We start from the raw sequence: 21,284 nt of genomic DNA on the forward strand, positions 1-21,284 counted from the left end.
GGGTGAGAAATGGAAACACAATGGAAAAGCAGGTGAGAAGTTGGGGAAAAGTCTTTATTATGTACAGTGGTACCTCAGGTTACAGACGCTTCAGGTTACGAAATTTTCAGGTTGCACACCGCGCTGAACCCGGAAGCACCAGAAGGAGTTACTTCTGGGTTTCGGTGCTCACACATGCACAGAAGCACTAAATAGCACTTTGCGCATGCGCAGAAGCGGCGCTGAGGGTTGCGAATGTGCCTCCCGCACGGATCACATTCACAACCCGAGGTTCCACTGTATTGAAATACATGTGTGAATTTTGGAAAACTTAATAAAAAAAAACTTCAGTGCAAAAAAGCCAAGCTAACAAGAAGCATTCAAGGAAGAAGGGCGTACCTGCTTGATGCTTTCAGAGATGAGCCCGCTGTACGGTTTCTGAGAGAGGTACTTCTGGTAAGCTTCTAAGACCATTAGCGCAACTTCAGCGTGGACCGCTGGGTCGAGATGAAGGCCGCCCTGATGATGAATGACATTTAAGACACAGGCCTTAAATGTACAACCCTCCCATCACATCACAGTAAACCGTGGTCCCTGGGGCAGGTATGTTTGAACAAGGGACTGCGGTCTGTCTCAGTCCCAATGAACGGAGGGTTGTTCTTGGCTTAAGGAGCAGAGTTCCGTGAAGAGTAACAGCCCCTGAGCTGTTTCCTCTCTGCACTAGCAGGGAGAAGGCAAAGCAACCCAGAAGGGAGCATGTTGGCATATAAACAGTGGTGGCTTGCAGAGGCATGCCTCTGTATTTTAATATTTTGTTGGAAGCCGCCCAGAGTGGCTGGGGAGGCCCAGCCAGATGGGCAGGGTATAAATAATAAATTTATAATGTCTGTTTCCAGAGGCCAGGGGTAAAAAAATTCCATTTACCCAAGCCTTTCGGCTGCTCATTTGCAATGTGGATAAAAACTAGCCTTTTGTAGAGAGGTAAAATTTGCATTCGTTGCTCCGCCTGTTTCCGCTCTGTCCCCGCCCATCCAGTGGCCTCACAAAATTGCCCATAGGAGAATGCAGCCCTCATGTAGAAAAGGGCTGTATGAAATCTGCACAAACCATCCTCTGGACTGAAACCAGGTTTAATAATAAATTAATAATAATAATAATAATAATAATAATAATAATAATAATAATAATAATTTATTTATACCCCACCCATCTGGCTGGGTTCCCCCAGCCACTCTGGGCGTCTTCCAACACAATATTAAAATACAGTAATGCATCAAACATTAAAAGCTTCCCTAAACAGGGCTGCCTTTAGATGACTTCTAAAAGTCTGGCAGTTGTTTTTCTCTTTGACATCTGGTGGGAGGGCGTTCCACAGGGCGGGCACCACTACCGAGAAGGCCCTCTACCTGGTTCCCTGTAACTTGGCTTCTCACAGCAAGGGAACCGCCAGAAGGCCCTTGGCGCTGAACCTCAGTGTCCGGGCAGAACGATGGAGGTGGAGACGCTCCTTCAGGTATACTGGACCGAGGCCATTTAGGGCTTTAAAGGTCAGCACCAACACTTTGAATTGTGCTCGGAAACGTACTGGGAGCCAGTGTAGGTCTTTCAAGACCAGTGTTTCAAGACCGGTGTTTTGCTTTGCAATCAGCTGATGCATTCATTACGACGTAGCAAAAGCCCGTTTAAAGGAGCTTTTCAGTCCTGCACAAGTGTGTGTGTTTGTGGGGCGGCGGGTGTCTTAAAAAATGGAGCTTGCCACCTGCAGTTCCCACCCCCCCACCCCAAAGTACTGGTATTAAAAATAACTGAAAACTGTAATGCATTGTTCGATTCACTGACTAAAAAGCTGCAGCCTTCTTTCTCCACACGCACCTGCTCACCGAGTCCCCAGTTCAGTCCTTCCAGGATAATGCAGGCAAGCTTGTTCTCCACTTCAGTGAGGCTGTGATTCAGAAGCCAGTCGCGGATCAGGGCTACCTCGGATGAAGACGGCTTCCAGAGGTGCATGGGCAGCTCTTTAAATAAATACAGAGAAACCTAAGAAGAAAGAGGTGACAGATATGCCGATGAAGATGCTGGAGTAGAGATACAACAGGGAAAAGATAAGACATAACATTTTACAAGAAAAGGAAGAAATGCCACAGACAGAATAATTGCCACACACAGGAAGAATAAGGATATAGTTTGAGTGCCTCACTTGTAGTTTTATAAAGCATCTAATGTGCCAACACGAATAGAAGTTATTAATATTGCAGTTGTTGTATAAAGGATTATTACAATGACTGGAATATAATAGAAATTAGTAAGATTTTGGAATGCAGAAATAAAGAAAAGCGTAAAACCATCCATTCTAGCACGTGGGGAGGGGGCTAAATTACGTAATTCGGTATTTGAACGATTGGTATTAGTAATTGTATTATAAATTGGTATTGTTATAATGAGGCTGTTATTGGAATGTAATTGAAAACTAATGAAAAATATTATAATAAAAAAGACCATCTCAAAGGTCCAGGGAAGTCTTTTTTAACGCTGTTGGACGTGAGTAATCTTGCAGAAATAAAGGCTCATAAAGCAACAGAATCGAAATCTTGGACCCGTTTACACAAGCCTCTGTTGGCATCCATCTATCTCAAGAGACAAGGGAGTGTACTTCCAAGGGCGAAGTCAAACTGCTGTGATAGCAGCGCCAAAGTGAGCTCCCCAGGTGCAAGACTGGGCAGTGTGTCTGGAGGTCCTGGGCTACTCAGATGACAAGACCCCGCCCCCCCCCAGCCTCGCTGATGGGATACAAAGGAAAGCAGAGCAAGACGTCTGGCACCAGCTTGGCTGCAGGAGTTGCCGGAAGGAGGCAAACAAGGCGCCATCCAACCGTCTCAGGGACTCAGCTCCAGATTTGTGCAGGATTTACTCCTTAGCCTTTTACCGTATTTTTCACTCTATAAGAAGCACCAGACCATAAGACGCACCTAGTTTTTGGAAGAGGAAAACAAGAAGAAAAAAAATTCTGAATCCCAAAAGCCAGGACAGCAAGAGGGATCGCTGTGCAGCGATCCTGCTTGCTGTCCTGGCTTATGGGATAATAATAATAATAATAATAAATTTTATTTATATCCCGCCCTCCCCAGCCGAAGCCGGGCTCAGGGCGGCTAACAACACTAAAATAGTGCAACATTATAAAAACATTATAAAAATTAATTAAAATCAAAATTGATGGCAACCATAAACTAAAGTTTTGTAAAGATTGCCAAAGGAGAGAGTCAGGCTGCGCCCTGACCAAAGGCCTGGTGGAACAGCTCTGTCTTGCAGGCCCTGTGGAAAGATGTCAAGTCCTGCAGGGCCCTTGTCTCTTGTGACAGAGCGTTCCACCAGGTTGGAGCCGCAGCCGAGAAAGCCCTGGCTCTAGTTGAGGCCAGCCTAACCTCTCTGTGGCCTGGGACCTTCAAGATGTTTTTATTTGAAGACCGTAAGTTCCTCTGTGGGGCATACCAGGAGAGGCGGTCCCGTAGGTACGAGGGTCCTAGGCTGTATAGGGCTTTGAAGGTTAAAACCAGCACCTTAAACCTGATCCTGTTCTCCACCGGGAGCCAGTGCAGCTGGTATAGCACCGGATGAATGTGATCTCGCAGCGAAGACCCCGTAAGGAGTCTCGCCGCGGCATTCTGCACCCGCTGGAGTTTCTGGGTCAGTCTCAAGGGCAGCCCCACGTAGAGCGAGTTACAATAATCCAGTCTGGAGGTGACCGTCGCGTGGATCACAGTGGCTAGGTCAGGGCGAGAGAGATAAGGGGCCAACTGCTTAGCTTGGCGGAGATGAAAAAATGCCGCCTTTGTTATAGCTGCAATCTGCGCCTCCATGGAGAGGGAGGTATCGAAGATTACACCCAAACTCTCGCGCGCAGCCTCTCCCAGGCAATGGGAGCCTTCATTCCTGCCCAGGAGAGGCTGCACACGGCTAAGGCTCCCCCAAGAGCCGCACTCCCTTTAAAGAGCGTGTGGAGTGTGTGTGTGGCTCTTCAGGGCTTTTCCCCGAGGAGGAGGAAGGGCAGCCCTTCTTCCTCCTCAGGGAAAAGCCCCGAAGAGCCACACACACACTCCACACGCTCTTTAAAGGGAGCGCTGAGCAGAACCTCCCACCTGCATTCGCTGCATAAGAGGCACACACATTTCCCATTACTTTTTAGGAGGGGGAAAGTGTGTCTTATAGAGCAAAAAATGTGATATCCTGCAAGGCAGCAAAGGTTTAGGAGGAGAGTTTTCATTCTCCCACACGGGCTACTTTCCCAGGCTGCCAAGCCCTATCTGCCCCTTGGCTCTCAGCTCATGGTCTTTTAAGGTGGCTCTTATTTAGCAGTATGGGCTCTATGGCCCTTTGGTCCTCCAAGCTCCTATCTCCAACAAGGCTGTGTGTGTTCTGTGATTCAGAACATGCTTCTAGTCCCTACTGTTTATCCAGATAAGAGCTGCAAGGTGTGCATTTGGGAGGTGGCAGGAGGTGAAATATCAGGGTGTGAGTGAATGAGGTTTCCATCATTCAGAAGGTGAGGCCGAAGGTCCTTGCTGTTCCCCTTCCGAACCAGAATAAACGCAAAACAACAGGGCTGGCGTACATCTCTGGCGGGAGCATTTTAAGTTGCACATGGCCAAAGAACGTTCTCCATCAACTGGGCCCAGCCGCAGCAGCAGCAGCCCAGCATGGCGTGGTTCTTACCATGCCGACCTTTTCAATGGTCTCTTTGACTCGGTCCAGAAGAACAGAGATCATGCTGGTGTGGACAGCGGTGATGGCGCCCAGGAGCTCCCGGCCGACCTTTGAGAAAGTCTCTCTGGTGGAAAGGCTGACGTAAGACACCTGGAGAAATACAGCGGTTTTTATTTCATTTTTAGCCGGCCGCTGAGGCTTTCCCTGGTAAAACGCCATTTCTCTCTTTTTTTAAAATAATTTTTATTGAATGATTTTATGTTATAAAAAACATTACAACCATACTACCACTAAATATAATTGAGAAATAATAATTACATACATCAATATTTTGTTTATTTGTTTTTTACGGTCTTATTTCCTCCCAAACATTCCATTCCATACAAAACAGACATACGCACACACACAGAAAAAAAAGAAAAAAATTACCGTATTTTTCACCCCATAGGACGCACCAGCCCATAGGACGCACCTAGTTTTTTTTTGGGGGGGGGGGAATAAAGAAAAAAAAATTATTTCCCCCCCAGGCGCTTGCGGGGCCGGCAGTGGGGAGAAGCGTTCTTCTCCCCACCGCCAGCCTTCAGACCAGATCCGGGGACAGCGGGAAGGCGCGCTGCGTTCCGCCTCCCCGCTGTCCCCCGAACTTGTGGGGCTGGCGCTGGGGCTCTCCTGAAGCCTGGACCCCTCTCGCTCTCCAGGCTTCAGCGAAAGCCTGCATTCGCCCTATAGGATGCACACACATTTCCCCTTCATTTTTGGAGGGGAAAAAGTGAGTCCTATAGGGTGAAAAATACGGTAATAATGATAATAATGAAAATAAATATTTTCCCCCTTTTATCTTACAAAATCTTTTCTTCAATTTTGACTTCCTGTCAAGTCCCTTCGCATATGTTTTATCTTACATTTGAATGTACCCAAAACAATAAACCTTTCTATGTAAATTTTCCAAATGTAATAAATCCTTAATTGTTATCCACCTCCTTTTACTTCCTTTGTCACTCGAATGCTAGCACGGAGTCAAAACGCCATTTCCCAGCAAACAGCCTTGCTCAACTTCCGACAGACGAACGGCTGGCCGGGACCAGGAAAAGGAGGCAGGCACACAGCCATCTCTTAGCAAGTTTGGAGCAGAGGCAAGATTCGAACCAGGAGCTGCTTGCTTAGCAGCTCCGCCTCGCAGCTGCAGTGCGGAAGCCACTCATGGGTCGGAGCTTTCCGCCCAACACCGCAGCTCCCTCTCACCTATCGAACTGCTCCTGGCTCACCTCATAGATTTCCAGCACGATGACTCTGACAAAGTCCTGGTCAGCATCTTCGCGTTTCGCCTGAGCCATCTGGGCAAACGTCGTCAGCAGGCAGATCTCCTCGGAGCCGTTCATCGACTGGAGATACTTTTCGAAATTCTCCAGGTGGGCTGGGTCTGCCGGTGGCAAAAGAGGGGGCTGGTTTTATTTCAAGGGCAAAGATCAGAGGTCCTCCTTTAATGGGCATTTCATTCCATTCTGCGTCACAGCGGTGAGCTCCAGATATTGTCTGACCGCAACACCCACTGTCCCTGAGAAATGGAGTCTGCTGTCTGGGGCAGAGGGGAGCTTTAGTCCAGCATCATATGGAGGATGAGGATAATGATTAATAATAATAATAATAATAATTTATTATTTATACCCCACCCATCTGGCTGGGTTTCCCCAGCCGCTCTGGGCGGCTTCCAACCGAATATTAAAAACAATACTGCCTCAGACATTAAGGACTTCCCTAAACAGGGCCGCCTTCAGTTGTCTTCTAAAAGTAAAATAGTTATTTATTAAAATAGATTATTATTATTTTATTTATACCCCGCCCATCTGGCTGGGTTTCCCCAGCCACTCTGGGCAGCTTACAGCACATAAAAAATGGTTAGACATTAAAAAAAACTTCCCAACACAGCTTTCAGATGTTTTCTAAAAGTCAGATAGTTGTTTCTTTCCAAATTGGCTACTGCTGCTGCTGTGTTCTAAATAGATAAGGGGCCTGAACGGCTGCCCAGCATAACCAAGTGTGCACACAGCAGCTTGCATGGGGTGGAGGCAGGCAGATCTCTTCCTAGTGGCAAAGAATTGGGGGGGGGGTGGAAGCACACAAACAGCTGTAAAAAGAAAGAAAAGAAAAGCCATCTGCCTAAGCCCAGCCATTTGTCCCCAAAGCAGATCGACCCACCAGCCTTCAGAAGTTTACACAGAAGGGAATGTGGCCAAAAAAGATTCCCCAATGTTGCACCACCACCATCACAGGAAGATGGCCAGAATTGGCACTTGCCAGCATGACCACTTGCTTGCTCCCAGGACACCAGCCCTGACACTTACACCGCAGGCAGTAAAAGGTAAAGGTAAAGGGACCCCTGACCATTAGGTCCAGTCGCGGACGACTCTGGGGTTGCGGCACTCCTCTTGCTTTATTGGCTGAGGGAGCCGGCATACAGCTTCCAGGTCATGTGACCAGCATGACTAAGCTGCTTCTGGCGAACCAGAGCAGCGCACGGAAACGCCGTTTACCTTCCTGCCGGAGTGGTACCTATTTATCTGCTTGCGCTTTGACGTGCTTTCGAACTGCTAGGTTGGCAGGAGCAGGGACCGAGCGACGGGAGCTCACCCCATCGCGGGGATTCAAACCGCTGACCTTCTGATCGGCAAGTCCTAGGCCCTATGCTTTAACCCACAGCACCACCCGCATCCCTACACTGCAGGCAGATGAGCATCCAAATATACCTGGCTGAAATTCCACATGCAAACACCCAAAGAAAGAAAGGGAGAAGGGGGTGTTGAGACGCTACCATTGAGCCTGCGTTTGCAGTCAGCCAGCTGCACTGCGGCACATAGCTTCTCCAGGTTCTCACTTTCTGCGCAGTGCATGATGGAGAAGAGTTTCCAGAGCATGTTGCAGGACAGGGTCCCGTACGGCATCTCGGACATAAAGAGCCAGACCCCTAGCCTGTTGGGAAAGGGAAGACCAAACAGAAATGTTTCGGGCACAGGATTAATAATAATAATTTATTATTTATACCACGCCCATCTGGCTGGGTTTCCCCAGCCACTCTGGGCGGCTTCCAGCAAAATATTAAAATACAATAATTCATCAAATATTAAAAGCTTCTCAAAAAGGCGCTGCCTTCAGATGCCTTCTAAAAGTCAGATAGTTGTTTATTTCTTTGACATCTGGTGGGAGGGAGTTCCACAGGGCTGGTGCCACTACCAAGAAGGCCCTCCGCCTGGTTCCCTGTAACTTCACTTCTCGCAGCGAGGGAACCGCCAGAAGGCCCTCGGAGCTGGACCTCAGTGTCCAGGCAGAACAATGGTGATAGAGATGCTCCTTCAGGTATACTGGACTGAGGCCATTTAGGGCTTTAAAGGTCAGCACCAACACTTTGAATTGTGCTCAGAAACGTACTGAGAGCAAATGTAGGTCTTTCAAGACCAGTGTTATGTGGTCTCGGCGGCCACTCCCAGTCACCAGTCTAGCAGCTGCATTCTGGATTAGTTGTAGTTTCTGGGTCACCTTCAAAGGTAGCCCCACGTAGAGCGCATTGCAGTAGTCCAAGTGGGAGATAACCAGAGCATGCACCACTCTGGCGAGACAGTGCACGGGCAGCTACCATTGCTGCAAAGGCAGAGAGGATTCTCAAATGAATGGTCCAGCCACTCACTTTGTCAGCTCCCGCAGAGGAAACGCATATGCCCCTAACCTTGGCAATTAACTGCATGCTAAAAAGCTCTGATAAAAGCCATTTCCCTCCACGGCTTGAGGAGCTGAGTTCCTGGCTTCTATCGGGTCCCACCTGACTTCACAGCTCTCTTCTAGACTCAACCTAGACTTCCCAAACGCCACAAATGCCGCCCCCCGCCCCTGGCCCAGCCCATCGTTTCCTACCTTTTCGCTTTCAGGACTTGGAGGACAGCCCTCAGGAAGAGCTCATCGAATTCCACCTGCAGTTTCTCAACAGAGTAAGGGTGCATCTCGTAGCCGTAGCCTTTGGCCTGGCTGGCATACTGGGCCCAGTGGTCACTCACGTAGCAAAGTGTCATCCTAACAACAGGAGGCGAGAGAGGGGGAACGGGGAGGGGGAACAGGACAATGCGGAAAATCTGAATGTCTACAAATCATTTAAGAACATAGGAAGAGTCTTGCACCTGGATCAGGCCAGCGGTGCATTGTAGTCCAGCCTCCTGCTCTCACGGTGGCCAACCACTGTGGACTCTCCTTCCTTGGAGGTTTTTAAGCAGAGGCTGGATGGCTATCCGTCTTGGATGCTTTAGCTCAGATCCCTGAAATGCAAAGGATGGCCAACTCCACAGTTTTCTGATTCTGTGATCTGTAGATAATGAGGGTGATGCAACAGCTGCTGAACTACACATACAAAAGGCCCCTTTGGAAACATGTAAAGAAGCTGTTGCATGGCCCTCAGACCCCTTCCAACTCTACAATTCTAAGGTATTTCGATTCTAAAAAAGGTAAAGGACCCCTGGACAGTTAAGTCCAGTCATATGCGACTATGGGGTTGTGGCACTCATCTCGCTTTCAGGCCAAGGGAGCCAGCGTTTGTCCACAGAGAGCTTTTCGGGTCATGTGGCCAGCAGGACTAAACCGCTTCTGGCGCAGCAGGACGCCATGATGGAAACCAGAGCGCATGGAAATGCCATTTACCTTCCCGCCGGAGTGGTACCTATTTATCTACTTGCACTGGTGTGCTTTCAAACTGCTAGGTTGGCAGGAGCTGGGACAGAGCAACGGGAGCTCACCCCGTGGCGGGAATTTGAACCGCCAACCTTCCAATCAGCAAGCACAAGAGGCTCAGTGGTTTAGACCAGAGGGCCACCCGTGTGGACCTGTGCCTAGAAAGCATGGGGCAAAATGCGGCACAATCCGAGACCAGGGAGAAGAATCGGTAGAAGAAGGTTGGAAGAAATTTAAAGACTATCTACAGAAACATTGCAAAATTAAGGAATGTTAGAAGGATGCTGGAATGAAGTTATGTGGTTTTAGCAGTAATGTAATAAAGGAGTATGTAAAAATGGGTTGTTAACAGGTGAGAATGTAAAGTTATGATATATTAAGATAAATGATTAAGATAAAAACAAAGATGGAAAGGATTTGCTGAACTAACCAATTGAATTAGAATACAAAAAAGGGAGGTGTGAGGTGGTCAAGGAAACAAGTAAATGAAAGATAAGATATGGAAAAATTGATTTGTTTTTAATTGTTTTTATTTTTCTGTATTTTGTATTTTTTTTGTTTTATTATTTTTATTATTTTTGTAATTTTTTGAAACTTCAATAAATATTATTTTTTTTAAAAAAATTGAAAGCATGGGGCAAAATGAAAGTGTAGATGAGTCTAGATGTTGCCCTTGTAAGACTCAGCAGAGAGAAGGATGGGGACGAAGTCAGAATCAGTTGACTCTGACACCACCTGTACACCCAGCCCCACAGCACAACAGCAAAGCTCCCTTGCACACAAGTGCTCACCTGACATCTGCTGCTGCACACAAAGATCTATACATCAAGGCGCTAATCTAACGCTGGCAGAAGAACAAAATCGCTCAGGTGTTTCCTTTGGAGCAAAGCGGCAATTACAAAACTGGGAGGGGATGCCGAGGCAAGCTGGACAAACAGCGACCTCCACAATCCCACGTTGGCCGAGAAGGGGCCTCTGTTGCTGCTTGAGGCTACCAAGCGATGCTCCTTACCTGATGAGGTGGCCGATTCGTTTCACAAACTGCCTATAGCGGGCTCTGTTGAAGGTTTCCAGTCCCAGGGCAAGGAGTTCCACTAAAGAGTTTGCAAACGCAAAGACCTTCATCATCTCTTGAGGCTTTGTTTTCTCAGGAACGTAGATGCCTTCGCAACAGATAAAACAGATCAGGATTGGCAAAGGTGGCGAGGGGGAGGATTAGCGTGTTATTAATAAGTCCTGTTGAAACTGGAATATAGTTCAGACTACGGCAAGTGTGCTGTCATATATATTCCAGCATTTCTTATTTTTCCATTTCATTTCCCTTTTAATTTGTATACCGCCTTTCTACATTACTACACACGAGGCAGTTTACAGCGGCAAAATATACAGCATACCTTATAATAATCTGATCCAATACAAAAAGCCATGATAAAACATAATCTTAAAATGAAACGGCCTACATCAAATAAAGTAATATCCAATAATCTATTAGAATAGTACACAGTAAAATTAACTCTCGAAACATCAGCAAATAATAGCTAAACTGAAATACACTCTTAACAATTGCAAAAAATAATTACTAAACTACGATCAATAAAAATAACTGCAAGTCACCGTGCGTAAACTACTACAATACATGCAAAACCGAGTAAAGGGATCAAATTGAGAAACGAAGACACACCACTTATAAAATTATTATTTAAAAAATTAATCTTAACCTCTGTCTTAGGGTGCCAGTCCTACTGAACTAGGCTCACTCCCTGTTCCCAACCTACTAAGTAGGAACATAGGAAACTGCCTAGCACAGAGTTCGAGTGTTGATTCCTCTTAGTCTACAGTGACTGCCGGCAGCTCCTTTGGGATCTTACACAGCGGTCTTTCTCCCCAGGCCTACGTGGAGGTTCTGGGGACTGAACCCAAGGCCTTTCCATATGTACCAACTACTTCAGTTGACATTCCACACCGTTTCCATATTGCCCGACCCACATCCCTTGGGGACTTCGCTTACCTTTAGAATCAAACCCGAGGATGTGCTGGAAGAGTTCGTGAAAGGGGAACTGGGACAGAAGCGCAATCAAGTCGTCTTCCAGGAGGAGGACCCAGCTAGTCTCAGAATCTTCGTCCTAGGACAAAAGACAACAGCGCATCAAGAGGCTGCATTTCCCACTGCACAGTGCCATCTCTCTGAAATTTTTTTTAACTTTTTAAATTTTATTAACATATAAAACACATACATATACATTTACACAATTACACAACACACATACATAACACACTACAGTGGTACCTCGGGTTAAGTATTTAATTCGTTCCGGAGGTCCATACTTAACCTGAAACTGTTCTTAACCTGAAGCACCACTTTAGCTAATGGGGCCTCCAGCTGCTGCCGCGCCGCCGGAGCACGATTTTTGTTCTCATCCTGAAGCAAAGTTCTTAACCTGAAGCACTATTTCTGGGTTAGCGGAGTCTGTAACCTGAAGCGTATGTAACCTGAAGCGTATGTAACCCGAGGTACCACTGTACCTTATTTTCAAAACATAAAACATACCTACATTACTCTATATAGTAGCTACCTATACTATACATATCAACATACCTACACACCTACCCAACTCAGACACCCACCAAGTGACTTGACTTCCAGCCATTCTTGTTACGCTACTTTATTTTTCCAACTATCATTACTTCTTTAGTCTCTTCTTCTATCTTAACTTTACTGTCCTTTCACTCTAATCATTTTCTGGATTCACTCAATATCTGTCAGAAATTCTACTTTTTCCACATAAATTTTGATGTATTCCTTAAAGACAGGTAAAGGTAAAGGGACCCCTGACCATTAGGTCCAGTCGTGGCCGACTCAGGGGTTGCGGCGCTCATCTCGCTTTATTGGCCGAGGAAGCCGGCGTACAGCTTCTGGGTCATGCGGCCAGCATGACTAAGCCGCTTTTGGCGAACCAGAGCAGCACACGGAAACGCCGTTTACCTTCCTGCTGGAGCGGTACTTATTGATCTACTTCCACTTTGACGTGCTTTCAAACTGCTAGGTTGGCAGGAGCTGGGACCAAGCAACAGGAACTCACCCCGTCGCGGGGATTCGAACCGCCGACCTTCTGATCGGCAAGTCCTAGGCTCTGTGGTTTAACCCACAGCGCCACCCACGTCCCTTGATTCCTTAAGGATAGCTCACTCTTTATTCACTTTTTGTACCATATCTCCTCTTATCCTCCCTGTTAGTGCCATCCCTCTTAAAAGGTACCTCTTCTCCTCCTTCATCCACCAGAGTCCAGTTCCCAGATTCCTGCCCAGATGAGGAAGACGCCTTCCGTTCGCTCGGTTTCATGTGGCACATGAACTCCGCTCGATTTCTGCGAATCACAAAATGCAGCAGGCCATGAAAATTGGGTCACAGAGACCAAAAGAGGGGGAGGAGGCTCCGTCTTTGCTGGCTAGTGTTCTGGGGGGGGGGGGCCAAGGGAGAGGGGAGAGGGGAGAGCAAGGCCAGCAACTCTCAATTGCCTCGGCACCCCCTCTTGCAGCTGACCCAACTGCAAACACAAGCAGGCCAAAAGGGAAGCTGAGTCACAGGGAATGGGCTTCCCTTGCGCTTGATCCATAAACAGCAGTTCGAGCAGAATTCTGCAGCGCAATGGCTGGCAAGAGTGAGGCCTTGTCAGCATATAGCACCTGCGCTCAGAAATCTGCACTGGCTGCCGATTTGCTACTGGACCAGGTTCAAGAGTTACTACTAGAATGTAGTACTACTAGTTACTACAGTAGTACCTCGGGTTAAGCACTTAATTCGTTCCGGAGGTCCGTTCTTAACCTGAAACTGTTCTTAACCTGAAGCACCACTTTAGCTAATGGGGCCTCCTGCTGCCGCCGGAGCACAATTTCTGTTCTCATCCTGAAGCAAAGTTCTTAACCTGAGGTACTATTTCTGGGTTAGCGGAGTCTGTCACCTGAAGCATTTGTAACCCGAAGTGTTTGTAATCCGAGGTATACCACTGTATTAGTATACAAAACTCTTAACAGTTTCCAAAAGACCAGAAAAGACTTTTTATGTATGCGACAACAGCTGCATGGATGTTACTAGCCCAAGGATGGAAAGAAGGAATTTAAAGCAGCTGTGTAGATGACACAGAATTTACAGTTTGTGGAGAATATTCTCCGGAGAATATTCTCACCTCACATCACTAGTCCTGTATATATCCAGTTTGACATTTTGTGGGTAGCTATGAGGTTACCTGCACAGGGGGAAAATAACTTTTTTTGCTTGCACGTCATCCCTGCACAGTGCTAAGCAGAATAACACCCCTAGCGCCACGGAGAGAGGCTCTTTTGTATACTTACTTGGCAGGAGACATAAGCAAAGCAAGGGACTGCATGAAGTGAAAGAGCCCCGAGGGGTTATCCAGAACCCGAATCTGAAAGCAAACAAGAAATTCAGTGAGGGGTTTTTTAAAAAAAAAAAAAGGTGCTACTCAAACTCTGAGGAGATTTCACCCCTCCCATATCCAAGAATCTCCTGATGAGTCTGCTGATTCTCCAGAGAGGAGGAGCAGTGTTCTGCTCTCTACTTATTCTGCTCCAGCACCACATCAAAGAGTCAGTCAGTCAGTCAGTGTGTTGGAGAGAGAGAGACTGAGTGTTAGAGATCGTGTGTATAGATAAGGTTGCTGCTAAGAGCAGCTGCAGACACTCAGTGCAGTGCAGCATTCTTTATGCTTAGACCTCATTTAGCTCTGTATATAGTTTGTATGATAGTTGTAGATAGAATAAAGAAGTTATTCTACAGAGCTGCTCTCCAAGTCGTCTATACTCTGCTATACTCTGCTATACTCTGCTGTGCGACGACTGTCTTCTTGTGGGAGTGAATCCGGTGCTCACAACTCTAAGCTGTGAGTCCACAGCACTTTGACCTGTTCCTGTGCAGAAGGTGGTCTCTGGAAGTGCTACCCAGCTCGCCTAGCCCAGTCGGGGCTGAAGTGGATGATTCCAGTTAGTGGCACTGGCTCAAGAGCGATGCTGACAAACTCAGGTGTCTGGGAAATCAAGATCGAAATGCACCCGGTACATCCAATTTATGGAGATGCAGGTGAGGAAACAGTTTCCACAAGAGCTGAGGTGAGATGCTCAAAGGCAGATAAACACAAAATGACCTCTGAGAGCAGATTAGAATATGCAGGAAAATATGTTGGTACAGCCCATCTCAGACTGCACCATTTCAGACCTCAGGTAGAGAGAATTATACTTTTAATGCTCCCTAAAATAAAACACACCTGCCTGTGAAAACATGCATGTCAAGGGGCAAGGGAAGGCTAAACTGCTTTTCCTAATAATAATAATAATAATAATAATAATAATAATAATTTATTTGTACCCCGCCCATCTGGCTGGGTTTCCCCAGCCACTCTGGGCAGCTTCCAACAAAGATTAAAAATACATTAAAATGTCACACATTAAAAACTTCCCTGAACATTTTTTTTAAAAGACTAGCCTTTGCACATTCAAATTTCAAACATGCTGCATTATCATCACATTTCTATACCGCTCTTCATCCGAGGATCACCCCCTGGCAATCTGTAATGGTGTGGCCCTAGAACGCCTACATTTGTCCTCCTGCCCCCCTTTAAAAGGTTTCACTAATCTGCAAACTGTAACTCATTTGTGGTTTGGCACCTCATTCTGTGGGGCAGGCCCTCCCACACCTGCCTCCCAAAGTGCAACTAACTGCCCAGGAGACAGCGAGATCTGGGTCCCCAGCACATCCCCGTAAGAAGCAAAGATTAAGCATCCACACCTGAATGAAAGGAACAGCCCACTTGCTAACGCCGGCCGGGCAGCGGAGGATGTGGTTTAGGAGGAAAATGTGGTCCCCTGGACAACCAACCTTTTGCAAGACGGACACCTGGAGAGACAGGAGGCAATTTGAAAGGCAGTTAAGGGAGGGAAGGACTGCAAAGCCACAGTTAAGACGGTTCTCTTAAAACAGAAGCATACTGAAAGGCACGGTCCCTCTTCAAAGCTCCCCATTCCAGACCCTCTTCTCCTTGCATTGCTATTCTTGACTTCCTTTTGCTAGGTCAGTTGGGGAATAGGACGCGGGTGGCACTGTGGGTTAAACCACAGAGCCTAGGACTTGCCGATCAGAAGATTGGTTTGAATCCCTGCGACGGGGTGAGCTCCCGTTGCTCGGTCCCTGCTCCTGCCAACCTAGCAGTTCGAAAGCACGTGCAAGTAGATAAATAGGTACCGCTCCGGCGGGAAGGTAAACGGCATTTCCGTGAGCTGCTCTGGTTTGCCAGAAGCGGCTTAGTCATGCTGGCCACATGACCCAGAAGCTGTACGCCGGCTCCCTCAGCCAATAAAGCGAGATGAGCGCCGCAAGCCCAGAGTCGTCCGCGACTGGACCTAATGGTCAGGGGTCCCTTTACCTTTACCTTATAGATATAAAAGGATTGCCCTAGCACCAGATTTAGGGTAGATCTGACTCCCTCTGTTTCTCACCAGCCTCTGCAGCCAGGAGAGCACGTCGCTCTCAAACTGAGGATCCTCAACGACCCTGCGCGTGAAACTGAAGAGGACACTGATGCACTCCTTCAAGGGACCCACGTCCGAGGAAACATTTTCAGCCTGTTTAAGAACTGCAGACGAGGAGAGAAGAAAAAGGATGAAGCGCTTTCACAGTTGCAGTGAAATAATGCAGAGTACAGTGGTACTTCGGGTTACAGATGCTGCAGATTACAGACACTTTGGGTTACAGACTCCGCTAACCCAGAAATAATACCTTGGGTTAAGAACTTTGCTTCAGGATGAGAACAGAAATCAGATGGTGGTGGCATGGCGACAGCGGGAGGCCCCATTAGCTAAAGTGGTACCTCAGGTTAAGAACGGTTTCAGGTTAAGAACGGACCTCCAGAACGAATTAAGTTCTTAACCCAAGGTACCACTGTACTGGGCCTCTGCTAGGAAGCCTCCGCTGGGTTCAAAACCTTGCCTAGCCATGAGGAGGCTTGCACCAAGTTACCGCCTCTTATTGATGGACTGATTTCATTTATATTCCAGCTTTTCTCCACGAAGCTTCAGGTGGTCCACACAGTTCTCCCCCTCCTCGTTTAACCCCTACCATAACCCTATGAGGTCAGTTAGGATAAGGCTAGAGAGGGGAATAGCCGCCCAGCGTGGCCGGTGCAGCCCAGCCAGATGGGTGGGGTACAAATAATTAAATTGTTTAAATTGTTACAAGGTCACCCAGTGAGCTTCATGGCCAAGTGGGGATCTGAACCCTGGTCTCCCAGATCCTGGTCTCACTCTGGTGGTTGTAAAGGGGTGGGAATGGGATAACCGTCACCCCACTGGGGAACTGGGGGGCAGATGCAATTTAATGACGTAAATACACTCGTACCTTCCGGAATGGATTACCATATTTTTCGCTCTATAGGACACACTTTTTCCCCTCCAAAAATTAAGGGGAAATGTGTGTGCGTCCTAAAGAGCGAATGCAGGCTGCGCGGCTAAGCCCAAAGCCAGAACAGGAAGACGGAGCGCTGCGCAGCGCTCCGTCTTGCTGTTCTGGCTTGGGGTTAGCTGCGCAAAGCCTCCGCAGGGCAGCGAGGTGCCTTCACCCCGCTACCGTGCGGAAGCTACGAAGGCTGTACAAAGGTGGGGGAAAGTTGCAACGCTTCCCCCCACCGCCAGCCCCACAAGCTCGGGGGGCAGCGGGAAAGCAGCACTTCCCCCCGCCAGCCCCAAGGAGCAGGTCGAAAGGAACCCAAAGCTGGGCTCCGGAGGCTTCGGGTGAACGCACCTTGAACGCACAGAATGCACCTTGTTTTGGAGGGGGAGAACAAGAAAAAAATATTCTGTTCTCCCCCTCCTATGGTCCGGTGCGTCCTATGGTCCGGTGCGTCCTATAGAGCGAAAAATGCGGTACATTCGAGAACCAAGGTACGACTGCAGTCCCCCTCCTTGGCTGAAGGGAACACGCAGTTGCAGGGTTGTGCACACACACACACAGATGCTCTCAGCAGCCACACACCACTGTCCATGTGCCCAGAGCATGAGAAGCTGCCAAACAGGATCCCCCCCTCCGTTTTCACAAAGGGGTTCTACGTCAACACCCCAATACGTATGCCACAGCCCCTTCTCTCACACACTGTGTGGATGGTGGGAGGGCAGGGAGAGCAAAAACAGCCCCACAAACCCATCGTGCATTGCCAGAAGGTACAAGAAGGTAGTCTGAGCCTGCCCAGAATCAAGCACGTCAAATGAGCAAATGCGCTTCGCTCGCGTAATTTATGCAGGTTGCAGAACGGGAGCAGAATTCTGCCGCCTTCTGCACACGGCGTCCCTGATGCTCCCTGCCCATGGGGAGTTAATTGGAATATAACTCGGATACACGCACCTGGTGGCGGCTGCTGCTGAATGCCCACAGACCTCAGAGAGGAAGAGCTGCTGAGAAGCCTATAGATGTAAGACTCCACCTGCAGGCGGGACAACACAGACGTGTACAAGTGCAAGGCCAGGGTCTGGTGCACATGCTCAGCCTGGGCTTCGAAGAGCCTCTTCAGGTCTCCCAAAGCGCCTTCGTTCATCTCGACCGTCTGGTAGCGATGGTGGCCGGACACTTTGCACTGATCAGCACAGACGCCCTGCAAGGGAAGCAATGTTCAAAATAAGGAGTTAAGGCCGGCGGGGTGGAATCCATTTAATAATTTTATTAAGTGACCTTGTTGCACAATTCGATCTCCTAACATGACTTTTTCAATGTATTGTGGCATTTTAGGTATCACAGTTTTTATTATGATGATTGCAACTGTCGAGAGTGAATTTCTGTGCAATTATTTGTTGATATTCTGAGAGTTCATTTTGTGGTGCGCTATTGTATCCTGATGGGTCATTACATATTACTTCATTTGATAGGTTAAGAACCCTAATTTTTTTATTATTGATTTATTTGTACCGGATCAGTTTGCTATTAAGATGTGTGGCCTTGTATATTTTGTCGTTTTCGCAGCTCGCAAACCGCCCTGTGTATAATAATATAGAAAGGCGGAGTACTAATTAAAAGAAAGAAACAGAAAGCTCCAAAAAGTCTGTAGCTGAGTGTGGGCGCTCCTGAGCCGATTGAAGACATTCCTTAAAAGCGTGTGGTATAGCCCTCTCAGGATGCTCATTCAGGATCCCATTCCAGAAGCATTTCCGCAAGTCAAGAAGTGTTCCCTCAAAGATGAAAGCTATGGAAAAACTCTGGTCTAGAAGGCTAAGCAACAAGGCATGTTAGGCCTCACCATTTCTTGGGAGGGGAAATTCAAACAAGCAATTTCCCCCACACCACTAATACCTGCATTCTGAAATAGCTATGTTTTATAATATTAACAATAATAATAATAATTTATTTATATGCCACCTATCTGACTGGATTGCCACAGCCACTCTGAGCGGCTTCCAGCAAATTAAACATGTTTATTTAACTGTGTTTATATCCCGCCTTTCTCTCCAGGGAGCTCAAGATGGTGCACACACAGTTCTGGCCCTCCTCATTTAACTAACTCCCAGAACAACCCTGTGAGGTTGGCTAGGCTGACAGACAGCAACTGGCCCAGTGGGGAGTCAAACCCTGGTCTCCCAGGTCTTAGACTGACACTCTAACCCGGTGTTTCCCAAATTTGGGACTCCAGCTTTTTTGGGGGAATACAAATCCCATCATCCGTAGCTAGGAGAACGAGTGGTCAGGGATAACGGGAACCGTAGTCCAAAAACAGCTGGAGACCCAAGTTTGGGTAACACTGCTCTAAAAAGGTAAGAAAAGGTAAAGGACCCCTGGACGGTTAAGTCTGGTCAAAGGCGACTATGGGGTTGCGGCGCTCATCTTGCTTTCAGGCTGAGGGAGCCGGCGTTTATCCGCAGACAGCTTTTGGGCGTTATGTGGCTAGCATGACTAAACCGCTTCTGGCACAACGGGACACCGTGACGGAAACCAGAGCGCACGGAAAGGCCGTTTACCTTCCCGCTGCAGCGGTACCTATTTATCTACTTGCACTGGTGTGCTTTCGAACTGCTAGGTTGGCAGGAGCTGGGACAGAGCAACAGGAGCTCACTCCATCACGGGGACTCGAACCGCCGACCTACCGATCGGCAAGCCCAAGAGGCTCAGTGGTTTAGACCACAGCGCCACAGTGCCACTAACCACTATGCCACACTGCATCTCAGATTTTTTATAAAATGTTACGTCTCCGGAGGGCTGAACCATCTGATTTTCCGCAAACGTATGAACCGGTTTTTAGAAACATGCTTCGGTTACTCCACCTGGATGGCCTGCTGTTCATCCTTGAAAGTCCACAGGCGGCTCCTGGCGCTCTGGCAATCCAAGGCAATGGTTTGCAGCTCCGCTTCGGCAAGGAGCAGCTGCTTGCGGCACCGCCAGTAGTTCAGCAGCAGCTCAAAGAACTCGTGCCTGTCCTGGTGCGCCACAGTCCCAAACTCTTCCACGTAGGCGTCGACGTTCTCCAGCCAGGAGCAGGGCTCAAAGACCTTCAGCTGCTCTCGGGTGAAAGGCAACAGCTCCGGTTCTGCAGGGATCTCAGGGTACAGCCTCTCCTTCGGTTTGAGGGGAGCAACCGCAACCGCCGCCAGCCTCTCCCTGAACAGCTCCAGCGGGAGATCCGGATAGAGCATTTTGGGAGCGGATTTCTGAACCTGCTCTTTGCTGGGGGCACAGATGGCGGGAAGAACCTCATCCGAAGGATGGGAAACAGACTGTTTGTCACTGCGTACGGTCTCAGTCTCTGGGCCCTGCGCACTCCCCAGCAAAGGTGGAGCGCAAGGAGCATTGCTTTCCGAGAGGTCGCAGGAAGCAACTGCTTCGGCAAGGCTCTGAGAACTGGCTGGGTTTCCCCCGGTACTTTTCTCCTCCTGCAAAGCTCTGCCTGCCAATTCTTCCCCCGGGATCGGGGGCTCCGACGGGGCAGTTTCTGGAGAGCCTTCATTTTCTACAGTTATTGCACTCGGTGGAACATCACAGGCATCCTTCACATTTTCTATCTCTTTGGCTTCGTTGCAGAGCCTGGGCTCTGGAAGGCGTTTTCCCTGGGTGTCGCAGGACCGAGATGGTTCTTCTCCATCTCTAACTGAATCTGGAAGAGACAGCTGACAGGCGACGCTCTCCTCCTCCTCGCTTTTTTTCTTTTTTTCCTAGTGCAAAGAATTGGGGGGGGAGAGACAGCAACACTGAAGAATGAGATTTGAGGAACAAAAGACCCATAGGAACGTAAGATGGTCCCTTATGGGGAGTAATAATAATAATAATTTATTATTTATACCCTGCCCATCTGGCTGGGCTTCCCCAACCACTCTGGACGGCTTCCAACAAAACACTAAAATACAATAACCTGCTAAACATTAAAAGCTTCCCTAAACAGGGCTGCCTTCAGGTGTCTTCTAAAAGTCTGGTAGTTGTTGTTCTCTTTGACATCTGGTAGGAAGGCATTCCACAGGGCGGGTGCCACCACCGAGAAGGCCCTCTGCCTGATTCCCTGTAACTTGGCTTCTTGCAGCGAGGGAACCGCCGGAAGGCCCTCGGCGCTGGACCTCAGTGTCCGGGCAGAACGATGGAATAAGGCCATTAATCCATCTAGCTCAGCAATGTCTACACTGACTGGTAGCAACTATCTGGGATTTCAGACAAAAGGCATTCCCTGTCTCACCTAGAGATGCCAGGGGGTGATCCTGGGATCTTGTTTATGCAAAGGAGATACTCTACCACTGAAGGAGCTGCTCAATCACACACAGAGAGATAGATGCTAGATAGATAGATGATAGATAGATAGATAGATAGATAGATAGATAGATAGATATCCTGATCTACAAGCCCAGAGGAGGGCTCATGGGAGTGACTGGGT

The 21,284-nt window shown here is 48.1% G+C and overlaps 1 protein-coding gene across 1 annotated transcript in view; it reads right to left on the reverse strand.

Moving 5' to 3' along the window:
• The window catches only part of EPG5 (ectopic P-granules 5 autophagy tethering factor), a 78,934-nt gene that overhangs the window by 51,382 nt on the left and 6,268 nt on the right, over nt 1–21,284 (reverse strand). Inside the window, exons 2-15 of the mRNA XM_083575465.1 lie at nt 19,693–20,577; nt 17,789–18,035; nt 15,892–16,028; nt 15,185–15,292; nt 13,735–13,808; nt 12,641–12,749; nt 11,393–11,507; nt 10,397–10,547; nt 8,581–8,736; nt 7,487–7,644; nt 5,943–6,097; nt 4,687–4,827; nt 1,852–2,016; nt 379–498 (exon numbers count right to left, since the gene is read on the reverse strand). Of these exons, the coding sequence (XP_083431591.1) occupies nt 379–498; nt 1,852–2,016; nt 4,687–4,827; nt 5,943–6,097; nt 7,487–7,644; nt 8,581–8,736; nt 10,397–10,547; nt 11,393–11,507; nt 12,641–12,749; nt 13,735–13,808; nt 15,185–15,292; nt 15,892–16,028; nt 17,789–18,035; nt 19,693–20,577 (2,721 nt within the window). The remainder of the gene's footprint in view (nt 1–378; nt 499–1,851; nt 2,017–4,686; nt 4,828–5,942; nt 6,098–7,486; nt 7,645–8,580; nt 8,737–10,396; nt 10,548–11,392; nt 11,508–12,640; nt 12,750–13,734; nt 13,809–15,184; nt 15,293–15,891; nt 16,029–17,788; nt 18,036–19,692; nt 20,578–21,284) is intronic.

Source organism: Podarcis filfolensis (genome assembly GCF_964270895.1).
Source record: "Podarcis filfolensis genome assembly, chromosome: 11".
Lineage (NCBI taxonomy): Eukaryota > Metazoa > Chordata > Lepidosauria > Squamata > Lacertidae > Podarcis > Podarcis filfolensis.